Genomic DNA, 24,064 nt, shown 5'->3' with positions numbered 1-24,064 from the left:
AAAGACCTTCAAATGATTTGTGCTAAACAAACACTCAGAAAGGGTAATTTGCTACAAAAAAAAAACTGTTCAGGTCCAAAGGTGTGCTCTTTACTATAGAGTTGCATGCCAAAGTACATTTTCAGCTTTGAAATTCTCCTAAAACAATTAACCCAGTTATTTTAGTTATTTTCCCTAGCATTTTCCATAATTAGCAGGGCGAATCTTATAGTGTGTTCTCCAGTATCTGAATAGGCTTAAGTTTGTAAGCCATCTGAAAAACTCAGGCCTCTCTAAAGACTATTACCTCTTCACTAGAACTTTGCTTTATCACAGGCTCCAGGGTCGTAAACCCAGCACTATTTCTAAGTTTCTTCTGGATTATAAAATATGCCCCTCCACCCCAGCACATAGAGAGAATGGAATTAAAATATCACAGCAAACTGTGCAAGAGTTTTGTTCAGGGTGTGTGTGAAGGCAACTGTTTCTCAGAGAAACTGCCCAGGAGTCAGTTCCACACTGGTTACACAGGCAGAATTTTCAGATTTCAGGTCAGGACTACAGGATCAGACCCGCTCCTGGTGCTCTGGAAGGCTATCTTCCCTTAAAAATACAACAGGTTGTGTCAAAACAGTTACATTGAGGGAGTTGTTCATGCATTAATTTCTGACTGAGTCAGCTCCCATTAAAGTCAATGGCAAATAAATAAACCTCTGACTTCTGTGGTAGCAGAATGGGTCCCTTCAATCTGCGACTTTACGGAGCTTTGGAACTGGTTCCTGGGGTTAACCGATGCTGCCCTATATTCACCTCTCCTCCTGAACACAAAGTCAATGGAGTACCCTTTGGCATCTGACCTTGTTACACCACAACTTGAGTAATGGTTCAAGCTCCATATTCTGGTTAATTGGAGCTTCATATTCTAGTTAATATGTAAGCCGAGGGTAAACTGGTTGCTATTGGCTGATTAGAAAATTATCTGCTCTCATAAAGATAGTAACCTTTTTTTCCTGCCTGAAATGCTTAAACCTCTATTAGTGCCCACACTTTTCATGAGGGTCACCAAGGGACTGAATCATTCCAAAGAGTTCACAAGTATTGCTATTTTTACTAAACCGATAAGCACCTTACTTTTAAAATTGCCTTCTAAACGAATACACTGCTGCTAGTTTTTCCAGCACAGATGCAGAGCCAGCCCCTCACCTGCAATCAATTTGTTGTACAATATTAACTCTTTGTACTGTAGATCTTATAGTTTAGTAAAGTGAGAACGTGTAAGCAGTTACTAGGTTTACAGGGGCATTTGTTTGACCAAGCAGAGGTGATAGAAAAAATGTAACAATGTTCTCTTTCGTTTTGTTTCATTGGTTTTAGTGCACTCAGGATAGGGAAAGGTTTTATGAATTAAGCTAAGAAAAGCCTTCCAAGAAACAGATTGTCAGAAGGAAAAATATGCCGAACACACTCTAAAAATGCTGGTCTTTTTCCTAGCCCGTGATCCTAACGTATATATCAGGCTTTACTTCTGACTTAAAATGCACCTTATTTCTTAGGCTGTTTTTGACTCTGTCTGAAACTCTTATATTGCAACTAAAGAAAACAAAAACGCTAAAAGCAAGCTTTAAAAACCACAAAAGCAAACCATCAGTTGGGGATCTGTGTGGGCCATTTAAGGGGAGATCACACCTTTCCAGCAGAACTGCTTGCTGAAAACTAATTGAAACAGATCTGCTCTGAATAACCTGTATTCATTAATCATCCCTTGCTTGAAGCATTCTGGCCTCTATCCTGCTCAGTCTCTCACTGAGTAAAATTCCTATTGATTAGACAGGGGAGCAGGAGTCTGTACCCTGTACTCACTTCTCACTCATGTAAATCTAAAAGTCAGTGGAAGCATTGCCTCAATAAGGATACGGCCCTACACCTCAAAGGGTTAGTTAGTTCTCGCTTTCCACCTGGTTAACAGTGACCCATTCCTGCCATAGCCCTACGGTTCTTTCTCATTTATTAACTACATTGCAAAGAATGTTCATTAAAGGTGTGCACACAAAAGAGGTGACCCTTTGTTCAGTCTGAAATTTAGGTCAGTGTGACACACCCCCTCCAAACCTTACACATTTTTCTAAAATGTAGAATAACTGCCTTACCAACATTAACGGTTCAGCTTAGTGAAGTATTTTTGTTTGCATTAGAGTTTTCCCTGTCTCCCCAGGCTGGATCACATCTGAAAAGGGGAAAATATTTCTAAGCACCCGAGTGTGTTTTCCTTTAACTCTTTGCAATTGCAGTTGTGCTGTTTGCTCATTTTGCTCTGAAACAAAAATATGTAGCTTTAGTTCTTAGAAAGCTTGCTTCCCTTTTTATTTACCCACAATAAAAGCTCTTTTCTAAAAACAAATCGTCACCAATAACCAGGGTAGCAAAATTTAAGTTTACAAATGAATGTGCCCCACTTTTTTCTTATACGCTAATTTTAGTGTGGCTGCTGCATTTTCCTCTATTTTCCCTCCCCCACGGCAGGATGTAAGAAGTTCTTGAGTGAGAATCATTCATAATTTTTAATACCAATTTCTCTGACATAATATCAGACTCAGAGTACTGCTGCTTCCTGGATTTAGGGAGGAAATGATGCATATATCAGAATTATCTGCTCAGATGCCAGAACCACACTGGTGTCATTTCAGCATGTGAAGCTTTGAAAGGAAATCCTTTGTATTTATTAGTAAGATTATCATCTGAACTAAATGGACTCATTGTTTCTGACACCTGTTCAGATGATTGGATTTAAAAATACCACATACAAAAATGTACGTTTTCACTAGTGAAGATTTTTAATAAACATGTTCTCTTTAAAATCACTCATGTGATGTTGTCAGTAAACACCAGAAAACTTAGATTCCAAATGTTGTAAATATAAAATATTTTGCACACTTAACACATCTTCATGCACACAGGTGGTCCGTATCCAAAGAGTATCAATTTTAGCTGTTCAGAAGACAAAAAAGTGGGAGACTGTTTAAAGAACTGACTCTTTTTTAGATAAATGGTTGAGCATTCATACACCTTAGAGTTTTAGCACTTTCTAATTAATTTAGCAGGCTCAGCGGATGCAAATCAATACGTTTTAATGCTGTGCACTCCACGTTATCTTTTACCATAGGACAGGTATTGTAGGCTGGAATCAGTGGAGAAGGAAAAAATAAAGCACTCAAGATTTGTGAGCTCAAGGCCAGGGCAATGCAAAATGTTCCAAGATGAAAGCAATCAATGCAAACTCTAAGTAACACATGCTGGGTAGATGTCTGTGTTGAAACCTACATCTCATAGCATAAGCAACACCTATCTATCTGGATCTAAGTCTTTATAAGTTGGCAACGAACTTGATGGTAGCTGATTATTCACCAAAATGATGAGTTTCCAGGCTGCTGTACCCCGCTGTCTGGTCCTCGGCTCTAAAAGGGTGCAGTTTCTTACACAGCTGTGACATACTTTTAGGCCTGGTTTTTGGCAGAGTGAGTTATACTAATGAAGGTTGCCTGACTGCAGGAACGCTGGATGATTTTAAGCACTTATACTTGGACATGGTTTCCTGTTAAATACACATCCACTAGACATCTTGCATGGAGGGAACAGAAAACGGAGCAGAAGTTTCCTAGAAGTCTAGTTTCCAAGTGCATAGAGTAAAAGAGAAACCAAGCAGTGTGCTATGGTTTCCAGCTGGGTTAGAGGATGAAGCATCACAGCTTGTCTCTCAATTGTTAATTCAGAAAGAAGTACAGTTCTGAACATTTTCCCCAGCAGCTTTTAAAACAAAACATTCACGGCTGGGTATGAAGGCGTAAGACTCAACATCCCATTCAGTGTGCAAGCTGGCCCCTCTCCCACCTTGCTTTTCAGTGTAAAACAAGCTGTGCTCCAAGACTAAGTGGTGTCAGTCAGGCCAGCACTATAGTCATCCCCCAGGCTTGGGTTCGCCTCCATGGGGCTCTCCACCTTTGCCAGCTGCAAAAGGGGAGATTTGTGTTCCTTTTTGGCTCATGCAATGCAGGTGTTGGTTATTTCAAAGAAAGAAACCACCCCAAACAAAAAGCTGTGAACTCCTCTGCCCCAGGCAAATTGGATAGCTAAAGAACCCGTTTCCAAGCCACTCCCCAATAAAACCCTGGCTTCCAAAAGGCCTGGGACCTTTCTGAGGTTTAAGAGAACCACCAGCTTGCAGGCCTATGAGGAGCCGAAGTTGCTTTTTATGACTGGGGATGTTTCTGGAAATGAAATAGCTGATCTGAATCAGGTCCAAGAGCCTCCATGCCACATGCTGGTGACCATGTGGGGTACTGCGGCTAAGGGCAGGGTGCATGGGAAAGGTGCTTGCCTTCTGCTTCCCTCCACTTTGGAATGTCAGTGTAAACACATGGGGGAACATGGGGGGGACATTGTTCCCGTCTGGTCTCCATTTCCCAACAGGATAGGCCATGTGTACCCCCCTCCCCAGTACTGTCAGGGCTCGGGCCAGTCAGAAAGGGGACCAGGAGGGGCCCGATCCTGCTCCCACTGAAATCAAATGGGAGGTACTCCCATGGAGGACGGGGCCAAGGCTTTCCAAGGGATTAGGGAGGGCACCGGGCAGTCCCACTGAGTCCGGCTCGAAGGCCGCAGCCCGCACCCCCTGCCCAGGCCGCTCTGCAGCCGCAGCCCTATCCCTGCTCAGACAGCCATGGCGGGCAGGGCCCAGCGGCGTGGCAAGGGGCCGGGTCTAGTCTTAGGCGCTAGCCCCGGCCTGCGCTGAGCGCCTGGGCTGGAGGGAGTGAAAGCGGCCGGCTGCACGTGTTCGCCCCCGACTTGGAAGCGGCTCAGAGCCAGAAGGGCAGGACCCGGCCCCGTTGCGCCTGGCTGGGGGTGGGGGCTGTTTGCCCAGCACTTTGGGGGACGATCCCCGGCGACGCGCGTGGCCGGGCTCAGCCGGGGAGCAAATGGGCCGGGGCCAGCGCCAGCCCTCCCCTCCCCTCCCCCGCAGCAGGGGAGCGCAGGCGGCCCTGCCCCCCAGAAGCGCTGGGGCGGAGGAAGGGGGACACCCCCCGCTCCCAGCGCTCCCCCGTGGCCGGGCGCGGGGGGCGGCGGGTGTACCCCCCCCCGAGGTTTGTGCCAGCCCAGCTCGTATCTGTTTCCCCCGGGGGAGGGCGGGGGCCCGGCCGCACGGCGGCGGGCCGGGGGGAGGGAGGCAGCTGCCCTGGTTTGGTGTCGACATCCAGTTCCTGAAGGCTCCATGCATCCGTCCCAGCCTTAGCGCCGGTGTGTCAGGCAGGCGGCCTGCCGCTGACTGATCATCCCGTAGGTACGTTCCTGGGGCCAGCTGAGCCGGGCTGTTTGACTTGGCTTCGGCCCCTTTTCCTTTTCTGGCTGATAACCTGTGCTCCAGTCCGCCTGATCCAAAGCGCGCTGACGCCCGTGGGAGTCTTTCAATGAGGTTTGGGATCAGCTGGTGGCTGCAGGAGAGGGCGGGGGAGTTTTGGGTTGCGTGTTTCGTAAATCATTTGCAGTGAGAGAAGAGCAGTTTTCTAAATCCGGCGGAAGCGCTCTCTGAGATGGAGTTTAATGCTCCATTTGGAAATAACACGGGATAATTAACCTGCCTGGAGCAGGAATCTTTTCCCTGACTTTTCTTTTAAACAGAAATTTGCAAGATCTTGGAAGCTTTAAAAAGTTGTGTGTGTGTGTGAGTGTGAGAGAGAGAGAGAGAGAGAAAGAGAATATCAGCTCCTAAAGTTGTGGTACCTTTTAAAGAGAGTCCCCACTTTCTCAAACATTTGAGGCCCTTCCATCGAACCACTGGCACTGTTTTAAGGTAAGTAACATTGAACGTCCCCCACCAAAAAAAGAACCCCCCCCCCAAAAAAAAAAACCGTTCTCCTCCCTCCAAGCTGAACTGCTTCCTAATTCAGGGATGAAAGTATTGTAATACATAGGGTACCAGGCCTATGTTCACCATACATTTATACATTTCACTGTTTTGCAATGTACAATGAATAGATTTCACTTTTGATAGAGACCCACTTTAGTGTCTGCTTAAATCTGCTTACAACTGTATATTCATGCCACCCCAGATTCAGTCTATAACTAAACACAGCCATTCCACAGCCGTTAATTGTAAAATCCATTTTAACACACCACATTAGAGAGAAGCAAATATATTAAATGATAACTCTCATGTACCATCTTTGTCAAATTAAAAGAAGGAAAAGAAGTGTTATCGGCCATGTTAAATTAATAAATCTGCTTAGCCTCTTCAGGCTGTTTTAGTGCTGCATGTCTTGGAATTTCTCTTTATTAATACCTGGTCTTCAGTTAAACCAGTGAAATGATTCCATGCACTGTGCTTGTCTATGAGAGACGGTCCACTCTGTTTCCAGTCTGCTCTGAATTGGATGACCTATTGTGGTTCTAAGATAAGGGATAGCCTCATTAAAAGACTAAGGGTAATAGAGGAGGGTGACCACAGTCTTTTTTGGATGCTCTTCAAATGTGAGAATTGAATAGCTATTCCTCTCCCAACTAAATGCATTAATAACAGGATGGATTCATCAACTGGCATGAGAGCCGAGGCTGTGTTGAGAAAAATGACACCAAAGATCTAAAAAGCCAAGGGATCCTGGACATGGTGACAAATACTAAATTTAAAGAGGCGCTGTCCCTTTCACTGGAAATAACAGACAGATCAACAGGAGCCGTCTTGAAAAGCCTTCAGCAGCCACAATGCTCTGCTATGAACATGCATATGGATATTTATAGATGTATACATGCATGATTTGATGGAAACATTTCCGAATAAACATGATCTCATGTAAAATTTCCCACTGCACAGACACATTGTTTTAAGTGGCATGATTGAAAATAGCTGTATTTGCCATTCTGTTCAGTTTGATGTTGAAAATGATCTGTACATTGTGGAATAATTGAGTTTGCCCAAATTGTACGGTTGATTTAAAAAAAAAAAGCTGCAGAACTGTTTTGCAATCAGAATGCCAAATAAACCCACTGTCTTGATTTTTTCCCCAATCTTAACCCAGATATGAGATTTTTCTTGCTATGAATTGTTTTGATATGACAAAATATTTATTGATTTAGCTGCAGCTCTACTTCCCACAGATTACTTGTATGTAGTCCAATGGAGAAAGTTAGACGTAACAAACATACCAAGTATACATATTTAAAGAGCAGTGTTGGTTTTGACTCATTGGTTTATTTCACTTATTGTACAAAGATTCACTGTAACTATGTTGAATCTTCTAAAATTAGATTTTAAATATATTTTGACGGTCTAAACTTGTATAGTGTGAGTGACCGTAGGGAAAAGTGACACCTCTGGCTTTGTTATTAAACTGCTATCTGGAAAAATGGATTATGCACTGAAATTGGTAATTATTTTGCCAGTTACATTGGCACAGCTAACAATAATAATAAAAATTTTTATTTCAAAAATCTATAGGAAGTTAAATGCTTTCAACTGTTGTAGTTTGATATTCACTGCCAAGACAAAAATTGTATTTTTGTTTTACTGAGATCATTGTGCTATCACTAAAATTCTCCTGTTATTAATGTGAATAAAGGCCAGGCTTGCTATTTATGAATTGTTTTGTTTTAAACAGCGTTCCATTAAATTCATCAGCACAAGAAAACTGTTAATAAATAATACACAAGACTTTCTGAAATTAAATTAGTATCCAATCAGAACAGTTCTGCTCTGTACAATATTAGCAAAAGTGACATATTTCACAGTCTTTTAAAATTCTTTATTAATTTCATTTTGTTTATTTTAATATATTTACTAAATTAGGTACCCAAGAGAATCTTCTACATCGGTGATGTGAAAATCCCTGTTGCCTGAAGTAAAAAAAAAAAAAAGGTACATTTTGATTTTGAATTTGCATATATGAGAATAAGAACTTTTTGTTTTATTAGACTGTTTAGAAGGAGCTTACTCCATAGTCTCTAAAAGTTCCATCGGGTTTATATTCAAGTGTGTAAAAGACACATGGACAGTGTAAATATTTTCTACTTTTGTTTTTCAAGCCTGTCTCCTACTGTCATTTAATTTATATTTTATTCCTTGTGAATATCTTAGTTTTTTGTCTTCAAATGCTGGCATTCAGAAACTAGCTGTGGAGGTTAAGTATGAAACTACAGAAGATCTGTCTCAAATCTTGATGAAAATGATAGATCTCTGTGATAGTTTATGTTTCTGCCCAGAATTTCCAGTCAAGTGTGAAGTATAACACTGTTTTCCTCTCCCAAATCACATCCATTCAGTTTGTCACATTTACAGAATACACAATATTAATAAAAATTAGACTCTCAAACTTCTACGCTCACACACAAACATTTCCCCCCTACCCCGCCTTTAGATTCAGGGAGACATATGGTCCTGGGGATCTGTTTATTAACAGACTCAACTGTAAGAAAAGAAACAAAAAAAAAACACTAAGTGGTTTAAATGGGCTTTTCAATTACAGAGATCCCTGTGTGAGTTTAATTATGAAATCACTTCTTTTAGGTAAGAATACAGCCTATGACATTTCTATGAATAGTTAAGAGGTGTTATTAAACAAAGAATTTTTAGTTTTTATTAGCTAGTGAAACAGAGCTTTATTTAATTTGAAATTTGCCTGACTGTGTGGAGAAGGGGGGTTGTTGATCCCGTAGAATTCTTGCAAGTCAATCTCTCATTGACATTTACAGGATTTTTGTGTGGGTATTAGATGCAGGATTGGGCCAGGTGGGAGCTTCATCAGAGACAAATTTTGTGATCTGATTCTACTCTCACTAACATGGGTTATAAATGGATGTAACCTCTTGACATCAGTACAATTACTGCTGGGTTATGGTGTTGTAAGTGAGAAGAAAATCAGACCTCTTGTTTTACTGTGGATCCTTGCAGCGCGTGGTATGTTGCATATATTGAACAAATGTGAATAGCAATTTTGACCGTAATCAAGGTATTTGTCTTCACTGTTCAAGTACAGTCTATTGTGTCTCTTCTCATTGCTAACATGAGTTCTTTATTTTAAAGAATCTGAGAGCAGTCCTTACCAGTTTTGTTCAGTTATGTATGGACATGTTTTAAAAAGCTTTTTATTTATTGTACAGGTGTAATAACAGGAGTTACCTGGGCATAATGCTCTCTGGCTTTGAAAATAGGCATGATTATTTCTTTGATTTGTGTATCTTGTGGTTATCCTGCCAGGCATTGTTGAAAACACAGATCCTGTTACTTTGAAACAAACAGATATTGCGTCTAGGAAGAGTTAATGAACTTTTATGGCCAGGTTGAGATTGGACTGACCTCTATGGTAATATTTCATCTAAGGTTACTGTTGGGAGAGAAATCAAATTTCAGCTGTGAACATGATTGACAGGGAACTGCAAGAAAAAGAGAGAGATCTGCTCAGATGGGGAATTTGGGAAGGAGACGGACAGTTCAGGGAAGTTTCTCTGTTATATTAGGAATAATAAAGTTAGATATGAAAAGCCCAATACTTTGCACTCTCTGGAGGCTCACTTAGTTTATTCTCATAAAATCAGTTTGGTTAAGGGAATTTAGTACAATAGCATTGGACAGTGGTCTCAGTGCTAACTTGATTTCTTTGAAGGAATCATGTTATTTCTAGCCTATTTGAAGGAATACCAGCAAGTGATATGATGATTACAAGTAGAATATATTGTAGCTGTTGATTAAGCTACAATCACTATACTAGCATTTTCTCTTTTAGTCTCTGTAAAGGTAGTAAGATTATGGACCAAATAAATCCTTGGCATAATTCCATGCACTTTTTCCTGTGGAAATCAGTGGGAGTTGGATCAGGACTAAGTTCATGTTCCTGATACAAACCCTGATCGTAATACTGAAATTAAAATACCATGAACTATCAGCATGTATGTCAGATAGTACTTTATGAGGTAATCCGTATAAAACCTCCAGTGATGGTAGTGGGTATCGTGTGCTGGACTGAAGGATGGTACATGGCCCTAAATATTCTTTTCCAATATATTTGTTAACACTATCCAAACGTTCTTGTTTATTTCACTTAGTGCAGGAAAGCTTTTGCACTTCTGTCATAAGGGAGTCAGCAGCCAGGAGCAAAACATCACGGTAGGGGACCAAATTATGCCCTGTGATATATGTCTACGTGCCCTTTGACATCAGTGGGGTTTGAATGCATTTGTGTGAAGGCCAGATTTGGTTCTTCTGATGCTGATGATGGTAATACCATACTATTTTTGTTCCTCTTACAGGGGAACCACAAGAATAAATCTAATTTTTTTACAGTTTATAATGGCCTCATAATATTTTTTTCCAAATTGAGGGAGTTCTTTTTGTTTGTTTGTTTTGGAGGGTTATCTTAGTGATTTTTGGAACAGCTCCAAACCCTTTCTTCTGAGGAAGAAGAGATGTTGAGTGAAGTCTCGACCCTGTGAAACCAATGATGAAGCTCTCAGGCTATGTCTAAATGGCCAAGTTATCTTAAAAAAAACTTTGGCATTGTCTAAGTGACACACACACTATTTTGAAATAAATTTGAAATAACATGCATTGCGGTAACCCTCATTCTCTGAGAAACAGTGCATATTTCAAAATAGGCCATAATGGGCCACAATGAAACTATTTTGAAATGCCCGGAAATTCTATTTAGAAATAGCGAAGTGCTATTTCGAAATGCATTTGTGTTTAGTTGTGTTATTTTGAAATAAGATAGTATATATGTATAATAAGGTAAGGCAGATGAGTAGCTCCAAAAATGTTTTAATGTTTTGAAATAAGATATATTTTTAACTTATGTTGAAAGAGGGCTGTCATTTAGATGTAGCCTCACTGACTTCCTGAAGCCAGAATTTCAGCTAACATGTTTAAGGATCATCTACACAGGAAGCTATACTAGTATAAGGGAAGATGTCAAAGTAGACTTATATAACTCCCCATAAGGCAGCTTTTATTTTGGAATAAAACTGACTTTCCAGTTTGGTTAAGGTTCCTTTGGAGATGGTTTAAACTATACTAGGGAAAAAAAAAAGGGCAACACTCATTTCAGAAAAAATTGCCCATAGGGAAAGCCATACCAGTATAATTATCTTGGAATAAATATATAGGTGTAGTTTTGCCATTGAATTTCCCTACATAGACAAGTTCTAAAGCTAAGGTGAAAATAAGCAGAAGTAAAGAAGAAATGCAAATTGCCTTTCCCTTTTGTAGTGTACTATTAAGAATTTCCATGCAAGGGAAAACTTTCTAATACCTTCAGCTTGAAATATAAACCCGTTCACCTTCCATGTGATTTGTTTTATGATTTGCTCCTTGTTGTCTTTCCCACCCGCACATAGTTATTAAAAGGTGTGCTTGTCCAAGAACTTGCTCCTTTCCACAGTGTTCCTGTTCCGCTTTTGCCTGTATTGAAGTCAGAATGTAGGCTGTGACTTCCAGATATGTTTACATGTTTCAGCAGACTGCTGACAAACACTGGATAATGACTTCAGTAAAGAAAATAGAAGGCCTAGGTCTTAAACATACAACTTTTCTAAAGCTAAATGTCTGATATAGTGGAAGAAGAATTATGGTAATAAGTATAAATTTCTGCTCAGTTTCTGTGTGTATGGATGAGATCTGTTTGAGTAGTCTCAGGCTTTGTCTACATTAGAAAGTTTTGTTGACAAAACCTGCGGAGCTTCCACATTCCCAAGGTGTTCAGTCAATAGTAAATGGACAGAACACAGCACTTTTGTGGACAATGTTCTGCTGCTCTCCATGAGACAGAACGCCTCTGTCGACAGAAGCCAGTCTGGACGTGCCTTCTGTTGACAGACAGGGCTTTTAGGACACCAGGCAGCTCTGTCTGCTGTGCTTCCAGTTGGCTGTTTTTACCGAGAGAGTGGCCTGGCAGGCGACTCTCTGTCAACAGAGTGGATTGCTCTTTTGATCCACTTTGCAGCCTCACTGCAATCTGGCGGCAGAAGTTTTGTCAGTTTTGTCAACAGATTGCTCAAGGGTAGACACAGCCTCAGAGAGGTAGCCATGTTTGTCTGTATCTTAACAAAACAAAAAAAGCAGTCCTGTAGCAGCTTAAAGAATAACAATATTATTTATTAGATGATTAGCTCTATTTGGCCGTGGTTACACTGACCCAAATTGCTGGCTGCAGTATGCAAATGAGCAATCTCAAATGCAAATGGACACTCATCTGCATATTTACTCCACAGCAGAGGTTGCTGCTGGCAGAAAAAAAGCTGTGTAAACATGGTTCTGCCTCCTTTTTCAGCACTTGTGCCTGATTTTTCCAGTCATAAGAGGCTGCCAACAAAACGGTATGGCGTTCGCCAGCAGAGCCACATTTACACTGCTTTTTTTTGTGCCAGCAGCAGCCTCTGCCATCAAGCAAATATGCAAATGAGAGTCAATTTGCATTTTCAGGCCACCTGTTTGCATACTGCTGCCGACAGGTTGGGTCAGTGTAACCGTAGCCGTTGAGTTTGCATTGATGTGTAAGTGCCCTTTTAAATACTGATTTCATTTTACTGAATTCCAAATTGTGCATAAGACTTCCATGGCCAAATTTTCATCAAGGTCAATAAAAACCATGTATGTATGTACATAGGCAAACTTTGCCTCTTTTTATATTCAGCCTGTCTCAACTGGAAGTTATTTTTCTGTTCACCAAAACAGTGGCAGCAAAGCCCTCCCCATCTACAATTTACAGAAATTCTGGGTAAAATTGTATTTATGATGACAGCATGAACTTCATAAATACTGTAAAATCCTATGTCTCTGTCTCATCCATATTCATTTGAAGAGAGAGTGAAAACAGTTTGTGTCCTTGTGCTCGTAGAACAGACCTTTTTATAAAACAAAAAGCAGTCCTGTAGCACTTTAAAGACTAACAAAATAATGTATTAGGTGATGAGCTTTTGTGAGATAGACCCACTTCTTCAGATCTGGAAACTTCTGAATTCCAGATCTGAAGAAGTGTGTGTGTCCCATGAAAGCTCATCACTTAATACATTAGTTTGTTAGTTTTTAAAGTGCTACAGGACTGCTTTTTAGTTTTGTGAAGATACAGACTAACACGGCTATCTCCCTGAGACCTCCTTATGGCTGACACTCTAAAAATCTGACCTTGATGGGAGTTTTGTGTGAGTAATAACTGCCAGATTAGTTTTGCTTGAATTTAAAATTGAGATCTCAAACATCTTTGCACTGCTGTGATTTCTACTGTTACTTAGTTATAGCGTAGAATTTTAGCTGACATGCTAATAGAGACACTCTATTCTTTAGGGTTTTCCAGTGTTTGTCGTTTTTCAAATGATCTATGCTTTTTAAAAATGTGTTCACATTGATCAGAGACCGGAGAAGTAGCACTCTAACATATAACACATGAAATGTATGTCTTATTTTTTCTTACAGCTGCAAACAGGCACAGCACTTAGAAAAGGAAAGGGGATGTTTTTAATCAGTGCACTATAGACATACCCTGAGACCTTAGTCAAAACAATTGATCACTTATTTAGCAAGGTGCTTAAGCACTTGTCCAAGCATGAGTAGTCAGTTTCATTTGCTTCACCTAAATATCTAGTGCCTTTGCTCTCTTTATACCTCACTTTACCAAGCTATTACACTAGGTTATTAATTCTTACCTTAGAGTGGGTGTTAGACGAATTAAGAAATATTTGTAAAGTTCTCTGATGCCTTCTGCTGAAAGGGGATTCCTATGAATACAGTATGCTATTTAGAATAGTGTTATAGTTGCGTTGGTCCCAGGATATGAGACAAGGTGGGTGAGAAAATATTTTTATTGGTCCAAAAGAAAAAGTGGGTTGTGCCATTTTTTGTCCTCCACACTTACTCTACTGTACTTGTTTCCTTCCTTTGTTCTCACCAGTGAGAAGCTTCTCACCCTCACCAACAGAAATTGATCCAGTAAAAGCTGTTACCTGCCCCATCTTGTCTCTCTTCTATGCTGGGACTAATACAGCTACCACAACACTGCATATATAAATATCTGTTTTAATTTATGTTTGTTTTGTGTCCTTATTTCATCAGTTGGTGTGAGAAATATAAATGATGATATTTTATACACAAATGTTCTGACAACTCATCACTTGCATTCCACAGAAGCTGTTAGAACTTCAGTCACGGGTCTCAAACTTATGGCCTGAGGGCCCAACTGCTGTCTAAACAGTTGCACAGTCTGGCCCATGCACGGTTGCTGGCACTCAAGTCCCTGTGGCCTAGAGGGGAAGGGGAGTACCCTTTCCCCAAGAGCAGCCCCTGTTTTGCCCTCTCCCATCCAATGCACCTCTTTCCTCAAGCCCTTTCCCTGAGGGACATGGCTTTGGGGATGACCTGGGTTTCTGTCATGGGGCAGCAGCAGGGGTTGGGGCGCCCTGTGCTCCCTGTGGTGACGGGAGCTATGGGGAAGCACAGCCTCTGTCCTTCTCCACTGCCATCTACAGGCCATTCCGGTTGCTCTGCTTCACTGTGGTAGGGGGAAGCGGTGTGCCTCAGACTCAGTGCAGCCTGGCTTGGAAGATGGTGGTAGAGTGGAGCAGGGTGGCTCCCGCTGCTGTGGTGAGTGTGGAAGAGCCCAACCCTTGCTGCCAGCCTCAGACCCTGCAGGCTAACCTGAGGATGGGGCGCTGTCCTATCCTGAAGGTGGTTGAGGGGGCATCATGGCAGTTACCACAAAGTGCAGGGCCTGGGGTGTCAGTGCTGAGTTATCTATCGATGGGATACCGCTGCATATACCTCTCTTGAGCCATAGGGATGTGCTGGCACTGGTGCCAAGCTAGTGCCTGGAAGCTGCTGCACTCCTGAGGGTGGTGCTGGGGACCCCTGAGAGGGGTTTAAATCACCGACGGCAGCAAATGGAGCTAGGAGGCTCATTGTGGGAGCATATGGGCCAGCAGAAGCAGCCAGGAGGTGTGTGGTGGTGGTGGGGAAATGTGTGGAGGCTCCTCCCCAAGAGCCCTGTGAAAGTGAGGAGGGGGAAGCTGGCTCACTAGGAGGGTTTAAGGACCGGCCCTAAGGTCAATTGAATTTGAGACCTCTGACTTAAGCGGTCTGTGGGACTCATGCATGTCCTGTGCCTCAGATGTGAATTTTGCCCCTTGAACAAAGTGCAGGGGTTGGTGGCCCAGTTTAATAGAAGGAGCTGATCCTCACAGGGCATGGAGTTATCTGAAAGGCAGACCCAGACTGGTTTTTTTAATCATCATGAATGTAATGTGACTCATTACCTTAAGCAAAATGATGTGTCCTTGAAAACCCTTCATTATTGGTTGACTTACTCACCCATGTACACACTCCCAAACCAGCTGCCAAGACTTAACAGTGGTCAGGGCTGACTTGTTGATTTTTTCTCTATTTGCTGATGCCATTACCTTAGTTCGCAAAGCTTAAGCCATTTTCTCTCACCAGTTGTGTAGCTTTTATTTTTGTCTATCAAAATTATTGCCATTGTCGTCACTGACCCTACTTTCTTTTCCAGATCCAATAATGGAATCTTCAGCTATGAATTTGCTAACCATAAAGATTTTTGCTTGAACTGTTTTCAAAATACTGTGGTAAAAATAATAGTAATAATAATAAGCCTGTGAACAACATGCTGTGACACTCTCTCAAGCATTGCACCTCGACGGGAAAGATAATAAAGATATTAGCACTCATATAATTTCAGATAGGAGATGAAACCAGACATGAAAGAAACAATAGCTCCAGCTGTTGAGTAGGAATCAAACTAGCTATGGGAATTACAGGTACTGTCACTGGAGGCAGCCTGACTTCTGAGAAATGACCTCAGGTGTAGAAGCTTGCTATGGCCCCTTGCACATATTAACACCTAATTAACAATCTGCAAGATCATCCTACAACTTAATCACCAGTGAGGTGAGAATGACAATCAGAAAGAGTAAAAGGAGTAGAAGGAGAAGAGAAATGGTAATTTTTTCCTCTGCATGCATCATCTAATAACCATGGTTATTGAGATGCAGCTAAATGCGATTTCCTTTTAGTCATTTCAGTCTATTGGAAGGCACAATGCATTCATTTGCTAGAAGGTAGGGAGTGAAGGTGAGAATTGAATTGATCTGAGATACTCTGAAAAATTGACCTGGAGGTCATTCATAGTTTAAATTGGGAAGCTAGACCAAGTCTATTTCTTCTCTGGCTACCTTTTCACCATTTTTTGCTTCCAGACATGTTATCTTGTATGTTGTAATTACTTAAACATAGTCTGATGCCAGCGTACCTTGTTCTCGCAAAGTGAATCAAAATAAAAAGACCTTTTGTTTATGATGATAGGTAGTTAAATAGCCCTTTCAGACACACTAGTATTCCATACTGACCTCTTAGAATCTGACTCCCCAGTTCTGCATCTTGCGCATGTGAGCAGTTTCCAGTAAGGAGATCTGCTCCATTCTTGTACTGCCATAATCCAGTTGCACTAGAGCAAACTCCTGCAATGAAGCCACTGTACTGGCACAAAGCAGAGTTTATGTTGATTCAGCTTAATTGGGAACCATGGCATACTAAGAATTTTGCTAATGCAGGCAGGGCCAAAAGCTGCAGGCTCGGGTCCTTAAGTGTGCTTAGTTCCGATGCAGGATACTAAAACAGGAATATTTGAAGTCAGCCAACAGTAAAAAATAGCTGTCGTTCGATTGGCAAGTATTAGATGTGTGTAAGGACTGCTCACATGAATGCCGGGGCATAGGACTCATCATTAAACTTTGCTATGTGAAGTAAAAAGCAGAGTGGGGGCAGGAAGGTGTGTGCCCATTGTTTTCCTCCACATTTACTACTTCCCCCATGTGTTTAAACCAGGACTATGAGAAAAATGGGCGGGGATAGTACTCCTGCCTACCTTTGTACTCCAATTTGAGTGCTAAGGGCTGTTTGCTCTGCACACAGCTGTTCCACATATTTCTGGGCTTCATGAGAATTCTGTGTTGGTATCATTGGTCTCAGATTATAGTGTAATAAGACTAGAACACAACATGGAATGTATTAACCACTCATCTCCCATACAGACTGCCCCATCCCATCAGTAGAGTGCTGCAAATCCGTGGATAGCCACAGCTCATGTTGGGGAGACATGGATGCAAATACAAATTTTGTATCTGGACAGGGCTCTACCCATCCATTCTCCTTCTTTCTTTTCACACAACAGGAGATCTTCTCTATGTTCACTGTTCTGTTTGTTTCCATCATACCTTTTGGCTGTGTTTTTACATACTGGCTGCATGCTAAAATTTAACAGGACCATAACATCAGCTCTAACAGATGAAAGGCAAGCAACATAAAAGTTGAATATATTATTTATCTTGTAGTTTGCATCCAGGATGTATCTTCCTTTTTGTATTTTTGCTGATGTTTTGCCCATGATGCTGAACTCACTTCTCAAAAGCCTTTGTCCCCTAAATACAAATATTCATATTCATGCAATCCATCAACAGCTAACAAGCTACAAAGCTCAGGCCTGCATTACATGCACATTCCAAGCTCAGATTGATCCTATGCTCCTCCTGCCCTTTGGAAACAAAATCAAGAATGGTCACTTTAGACATGGAGACTTTTCTTTGGTCTAAGCACAAGAAATGGATTGGGTAGGCAAAAGAAACAGCTCCATTTATAACTTGAGGGAAATTTTTGCCATGCTCACCCAGTATTGTGTGGTTCTGCAGAAGCAAGGAAAAATTATGGCCATTGCAGAGTGTCAGAGCTAAAAGGAGACTTTATTTGGAGCTTTTTCCCTGATTTGGGTCAGTATCTGACTCCACATTTCTTACCTTCTTGGCTTCATTTAGCATTCAGCCTCAATAACAAATACAGGATCAGGCCAGCCATGTTGTTTAAACTTCATAAAACCCTTTTTCCCCCTCAAGATTTAGCATAAAACTCTACAGCTATGTCTACATGAGAAGGCTCTGTCCACAGAAGTCACTGTTGGAAGGGATTTCCCAGCAAAACTTCTGTCAACAGATTGCACCTACACATAAAAGCAGATCAAAAGAGCAATCTGCTCTGTTGATGGAGAGCAGCCAGACTGTCCGGCCCCCTCTCAACATAGTGGCTGACCAGAAGCTCTGCAAACAGGGCTGCCCAGTGAACTAGAAGTCCTGTCTGTAGAGGTAAGTGCCCTGGAGCATCTACATGGCTGTTTTGTTGACAGCACTGTCAAGAGAGGCGTTATATCTGACGGGGGAGAGGTATAATGTTGTGGGTAGATGTGCTGGGTTTTGTCGACAAATTGTTGACAAAGGGCATTTTGCATATATCAGAGAGGTAGCCAAATTAGCCTGTATCTTCAAAAACAACAAGAAGTCCTGTGGCACCTTATAGACTAACAGATATTTTGGAGCACAAGCTTTCATGGGCATGTAGAAGCTCTGCTGTTTTTCCCAACAAACGCCCAGTTTTGCCGAGAAAAGCCTCTCGTTTAGACGTAACCTTCAAGTTTCCCTTTTGTCTACAGGTGCTGCAGGTTTTACTTCCTGAGTTATAGGTTGAGGTAAAGTAGCAAGTTTGATTTTTTTTTTTTTTTGGGTGGGGGAAATTCCCTAAACCTTTATTTCTGTATCAGAAAAAAGAGGCCCATTGTGCTATTTTTGAGATGTTTGGTTTTTTAGCATGCTGACAATTGTTCAATGTTCATTCTGGCAAAGGACTGTTGTGAGGGAGCAGGCGATGTGTACAGCCAGCAGGAATAATTTGCAGTCCTCTTTAGAGCGCAGTTATTCAGAGGATGTGTCATTTTAGTGTTTCTTTAAAATTTAATTGGGATCAGGCGATCCATGTGTCTCCAAATTTTTTGTCTCTTCAGGCTGCAGTAAAGCCATTAATAATTTATAATCAGCGTTTGATATCGTGAAACTAAACTGTAAAACCTACTTCAGGGTTCCAGTCATAAAATAAATCCATAATAAATATTGCAATGAGGGTTGTGTAACACAGCTAACAACAGTACGGTATATACTTATCTACATGTTGTTCCAGAGGTAAGAAAGAGCTAAATAATAGATTGCCGGGATGTGCTTTTTTTTCTACAATCAGATGCTAAGGCGAATTTATAGTTTTAGTTATTTTAAATATGAAATGAAGTATTAATTTAGTAAACTCCTTTAGCTAACTGCATTATTTTTATGTCTTTATTTATATTCTGTACTATTGAGCAAAACTGCATTCATCCTGGATTTTTCTTTCTGTTGACTGTAGTGTGCCTCTGCTTAGATTTTTTTTTTTTTTTTCTAACAAGGCAGCTCATTTAGAAAGAAATGTTTATGTGAAGTGCTTGTCAGTTGGCATTTTTACTGGTGCACTAACCCAAAGGTAAAATATAAAGGCACGTCTTTTTCTTGCTGGCTTGTTGCTACTAGAAGGGTTCCTCCCTTGTTAGCTTGATAAATAATTTTACTAGCGGGAATCTGCTGAATTTTTATGCTTGCTGTCTATTTTCTGCTTGCTGCAAATAAATTCCTGCACTCTGAGGGCACTAAAACTCCTAACACATGGTATTTTCCCATTTTGTTGCTTGTTGCCTAAAATATTTATTTCCTCTTGTGTTTTTAATGAAAAATTTAAAAAAGTAAAAAATAAAAGCACGACACTTTTGTTTTTCCTGTTTTCAAATGAAGATTTTTATCTTGCTTCTCCTTTTTGGTTGTATGTATTGAGCATCGACTTTAACATGCTGTCACAGGTAAGCTAAAGAAGCAGCCTTTAATTATTCATTGCTTTGACTACATAATGGTTTTCAAATGATGGGGCAGGCATTATTTATTGGCATGATAAGCCATTTAAGCATTACTTACCATTTTTACATATAACTTTTAGTTTCCCAGTTTGTAATCAAGAGCTGTTTTGTGAAATAAACATAATTTTAGACCCGAGATGGAAAGAACTAAGCAGGTTTATAATGCATTGCAATGACATATCATGCTGAAATGGAATAAAATTAATAAGTTAATTTTTTGTTTGTGGGTTTTTATAGCACCATTTTACAGTTGTTAAAGCTTCATGAATTTTGGAATTTAATTTAAACAAACAGAACCCCCATCTCCTTACCCCTCACCCAGTAAAATCTCTGTCTCTGATTTTTAGACATTGCAGTGCTAGTATTTTGCATTGGCTATCCAGTGCTATGTTGTATGGTGCCCTAGCTTTATAGTTTTTTGGGGCTTTGTGGCATTTGCTCACATGACTGACTTGTGGAAGCTGGTTTGAGCCTTCAATTTGGTATGTTTTGGTGCAGTTGATGGTTACATGGTGGAAGCAGAAATGTCACAGAGGTCACACGGATCAGTCAGTGGAAGTGCAGTGAAGTCCCCAAAAGAGCAGCTACAGCTATGCATAACAATTTTGTTTTAAAAATAGAGATGTTATTTCGATCTGTCCTGGGTCAGCTTTCAGTTCTTCTACCCTTATGAACACTGATGATGGAGGAACTAATCAACTTCTTGCTGGCAACAAGAAGTCGCTGTGGACTCTACTCTGGAGGCTCATATTCATAGACAGCCGTATACAGCATCACTCAGTCACACATTTATGCAGTTCACACAATGTATAGAGGTCTAAATTTGAGACAAAGGAGAAATATGTCATTTATATCTTTACGTGGTTTTTAGAACACGTAAAGAATCCGTGAGTGGCCCTGACTTTCCTCTCCAGGGACAGGATACAGAGCCTTTCTGATGGCATATCTGGTATGTGAAGCTGAGTTTTGTGTTTACCATCTAGCTCCTAATGTAGAGAGGTCCATGTAGCAGATCACTACATTGAGCTCTAGTTGGCAATCTCTACATAGAAGCTCAGAATTGGTCCAGAATAATGGAGCCATTTGGGGAAAGCTTGCATTGCTACTGTTGTTCTGTATCTTACGTTCTTCAGCTGCCAGGAGAGAGAAGGATGGTGAATGAGCAGGAAGGCATATTTGGGCTCTATTCCAAATGCATTTTTCTCTGTATTTAAGAGATGCTAAAATTTCCAATACGTTATTAGGAATGTGAAATCCTCACAGCTTACTGTATATTCAGTTCCCGGCCATCTACATGCGTGGAAACCTTACAAGTTTTGTGCTCCATTTTATTTGAATGGTAGGATACCATGAACCCATCAAGATGTATGGATGATCCACCAGGAATATTATAATGATTTATGTTTTCTCTTAGCTCCTCTTCAGAACTCGGGGCCAAATCCTTAAGTTCTTCCCCAGGCCACATTCGCTTTGACTTCCTCTTATATGTAACTACTGGGGCCAGATTCAGTTGAAGGAAGTGGAGTAGTTCCTGCCAGTACCAGACTTGAAGCTGTATATATTGACCACAAATGAAATTATGGGATGGATGGAAGGAACCAACCCATGCATGATTGTTGGAGAAGGAGTGGTAGATTTGGCCAGTCGGGCAAAACATTTCTCTTGTGAAAGTTACTTGGAGATGTGGAAGTGACCTTTTTATTTATGATCTTGTTCAGGGAATCCATGTGTCGTAAACTGCATGGAACTAAACTTACCCACATGAGAGAGGCTTACATGACACTGTCATATGTTGAAAAGAGGGTTCCCAGAGTCTAAGCATCCTAACTTGATGATTGTGTTGTCTCTATTCAGGAGGGAGGAGTAGGGAACATTAAAGCTGAACATTTGTTAACAATGGGTAGTGGAGTTAATGCTGGTATTCTCACTAATTTATTGTACTAAGTATAGGACATAACTGCAATAAAAGTAAACAGTGTAGTAAATGTTCACATTTTTAAATACATCCACTGTAGATTTTTGTTTTTAATAATGGTGGATCCTTAGGACATAACAGGATAGGGCAAAGTTAATCTGCATATTGATTTTTGTTGGTGCTAGACATGTGGATTTCAAGAAAAAGGAATTAAACATAGTTTAAAGTCTGTGGTGTTGGGCTATTCCCTAATGCAGAATTCATTGTCTCACTGATATTTTATCCTTTTTACCTAGGCACAATCTGATGTGAAAACCTTGATAGCCCCCCGTCCTCCTTTTTTTTTACCTGGATTTCCTTTACCCGATCCTCAGGATCCAAGAGATTTGTTTGAATTGGTAAACACATTGCACAGATAACTGTGACAACAGTAACAGTACATTGGTACCCTTTTTTTAGACATAGCCCCTTCATTGTTACAGTTAACACCTAGGGATACCTTTTCAGTGCGCTGTGTGCAGATTTAGTCACATGAGTTCCATTAATTTCAATAGCATCCATACATCTAAAACCCCTGCACACAAAAGTTACCCTCAGGTGTTGTTGCCAGTCTGCTCTATACTGGTTCAGAAGCTTCCAGCTTTAAAGTGGGCTTGGAGAGAGAGCCAGTCCTTTCTTTGAGACACCAGCAAAATGTGACTGCTATACACAGACCTAGGATTTTTCAGTCATCCACACAGACCTCTGGCCAAGACCTTTGAGTATTTAATATGTAAACCACATTCAGAATCTCTGGGTGTGAATCAGCGTTCCCTCTATTTTTTCCATCCCATAGGCAGAATAAATTTTGGTATGTGCACCATGGCATGTGCATATGTGTACCACCAATAGAAACATTTCATGCTCCCTGTGGGTGACTGTAGGAGCTCTGGTGATCAGCTGAGTGTCACCTGAATGTCTCCTGGGCAGCTGCTCAAGTGCTCAGCGGACAAGGAACACTGGGGCACATGCTAGTTCCCTTCTGGGACAACACAAGCAAGAGGGCAAATGACGAAATAACAGGAAATTAAGCCCTCGTATCAATGAATTCCTCCATGCTGAGGCAGCATGAGATATACTGAGTAAAATGTATTAACCTTTACCAGGTTTGGGGAACTTTGTCTAGAATGTGCCAAATAGAACCAGTCCCTGAATAGAATTAGCTGGCACCACAGAAGTCACCTGGTGAATTTGAGCACATTAAATCTTTCAGGAGCCCTGATTACAGAGTGTGGCAATCAGGAGTCCTATCCCGAATGGTAGTCAGTGCCTCCTAAAAGGTGACCTGAACTCCCACTCCAGGCCCCCGACTCCTACTCTGCTTTCAGCACCTCAGAGATTCAGGTGCCAGTTCTCAGAATTCTATTGACTTAGTTATGTTCCCATCAGTAACTCAGAGCTTTGCCCTAAGGACCTTCAGAGCTATACCATTAGACTGCATATTTTAGCTTTTGAAATGTTTTATAACACTCCACAATGCCATGCCATTGTTGAGCACCTGTATCATTGCAGTCCCTCTGGGTGAGATGGTTGTGGCATTAATAATAGTATTGACAAGAATATACAACAGTGGCATTGTTTTTCCTTGTGCCTTCAGGAGCTAGCATCAGTTACCCACTGCAGAGGGTTTGGGGATTGTTGCCATATCATGGATACTGGTGTGTTTTCCTGCAAATAACATTGTGTTGGGAAAGCTCACATTTCATGGGTGGGAAAATCGGATCCCACCATTGTTACAAACATGCTGTCTCCCTCATGTCATCCAGGATTCCAGGTGTGAGCAATGACAATGGCTTTTAGGGCACAGTTTGAGGAATTCATTCCAAATTACAATGTCTGAGATATGTCTTGTTAAGATACCACATTTATATGGTGGATTCTGCACAAAGTGCTTTATAAATTAAGTGTCTCTGAGGTAGAAGAGTAGCATCTAACTAGTCAACAAGCTACTGAGCAACAGGAAATCCACAGATATCTGCTTTATACCTATGGGTATCCGCTTCCATGGATGTGGCTGTTCATGGCTCATTTTTGTGGATATGGATTCAAATTTTGTCTCTAGAACACTGCAGACTTGAGGATATCTGCTTTATATCCACGGTTATCTCATTCATGGATGTGGATGCAGCTATCTGCAGATCATTTTTACAAATGCTGGTGTGGATCTCCATAGATATGAATCTGTGTAGGGCTCTAGAAATAGTAGCCAAGGTGCTTAAGATCACAGCCAGAATATCCAGATGCAGAAAGCTTCATGGAGCCCAGTTTATATAGATGAGAAGGCTATAAAGCTAAATTGACCTTGCAGGGACTTACGCCAGTGGTTAGTTTGTGCTGCAGT

At 41.1% G+C, this 24,064-nt stretch overlaps 1 protein-coding gene across 1 annotated transcript in view; it reads left to right on the top strand.

The window, feature by feature from the left end:
• Positions 1-24,064, top strand: part of MAF (MAF bZIP transcription factor) — a 266,231-nt gene that overhangs the window by 4,259 nt on the left and 237,908 nt on the right. Inside the window, exon 2 of the mRNA XM_075009267.1 lies at positions 7,811-7,879. Within this exon, the coding sequence (XP_074865368.1) occupies positions 7,811-7,844 (34 nt within the window). The 3' untranslated portion in view covers positions 7,845-7,879. The remainder of the gene's footprint in view (positions 1-7,810; positions 7,880-24,064) is intronic.

Source organism: Carettochelys insculpta, chromosome 14, assembly GCF_033958435.1.
Source record: "Carettochelys insculpta isolate YL-2023 chromosome 14, ASM3395843v1, whole genome shotgun sequence".
NCBI classification, from domain to species: domain Eukaryota; kingdom Metazoa; phylum Chordata; order Testudines; family Carettochelyidae; genus Carettochelys; species Carettochelys insculpta.
Note: the sequence above shows the minus strand (reverse complement) of the source record. Positions and strands in the feature narration are given on the sequence as shown.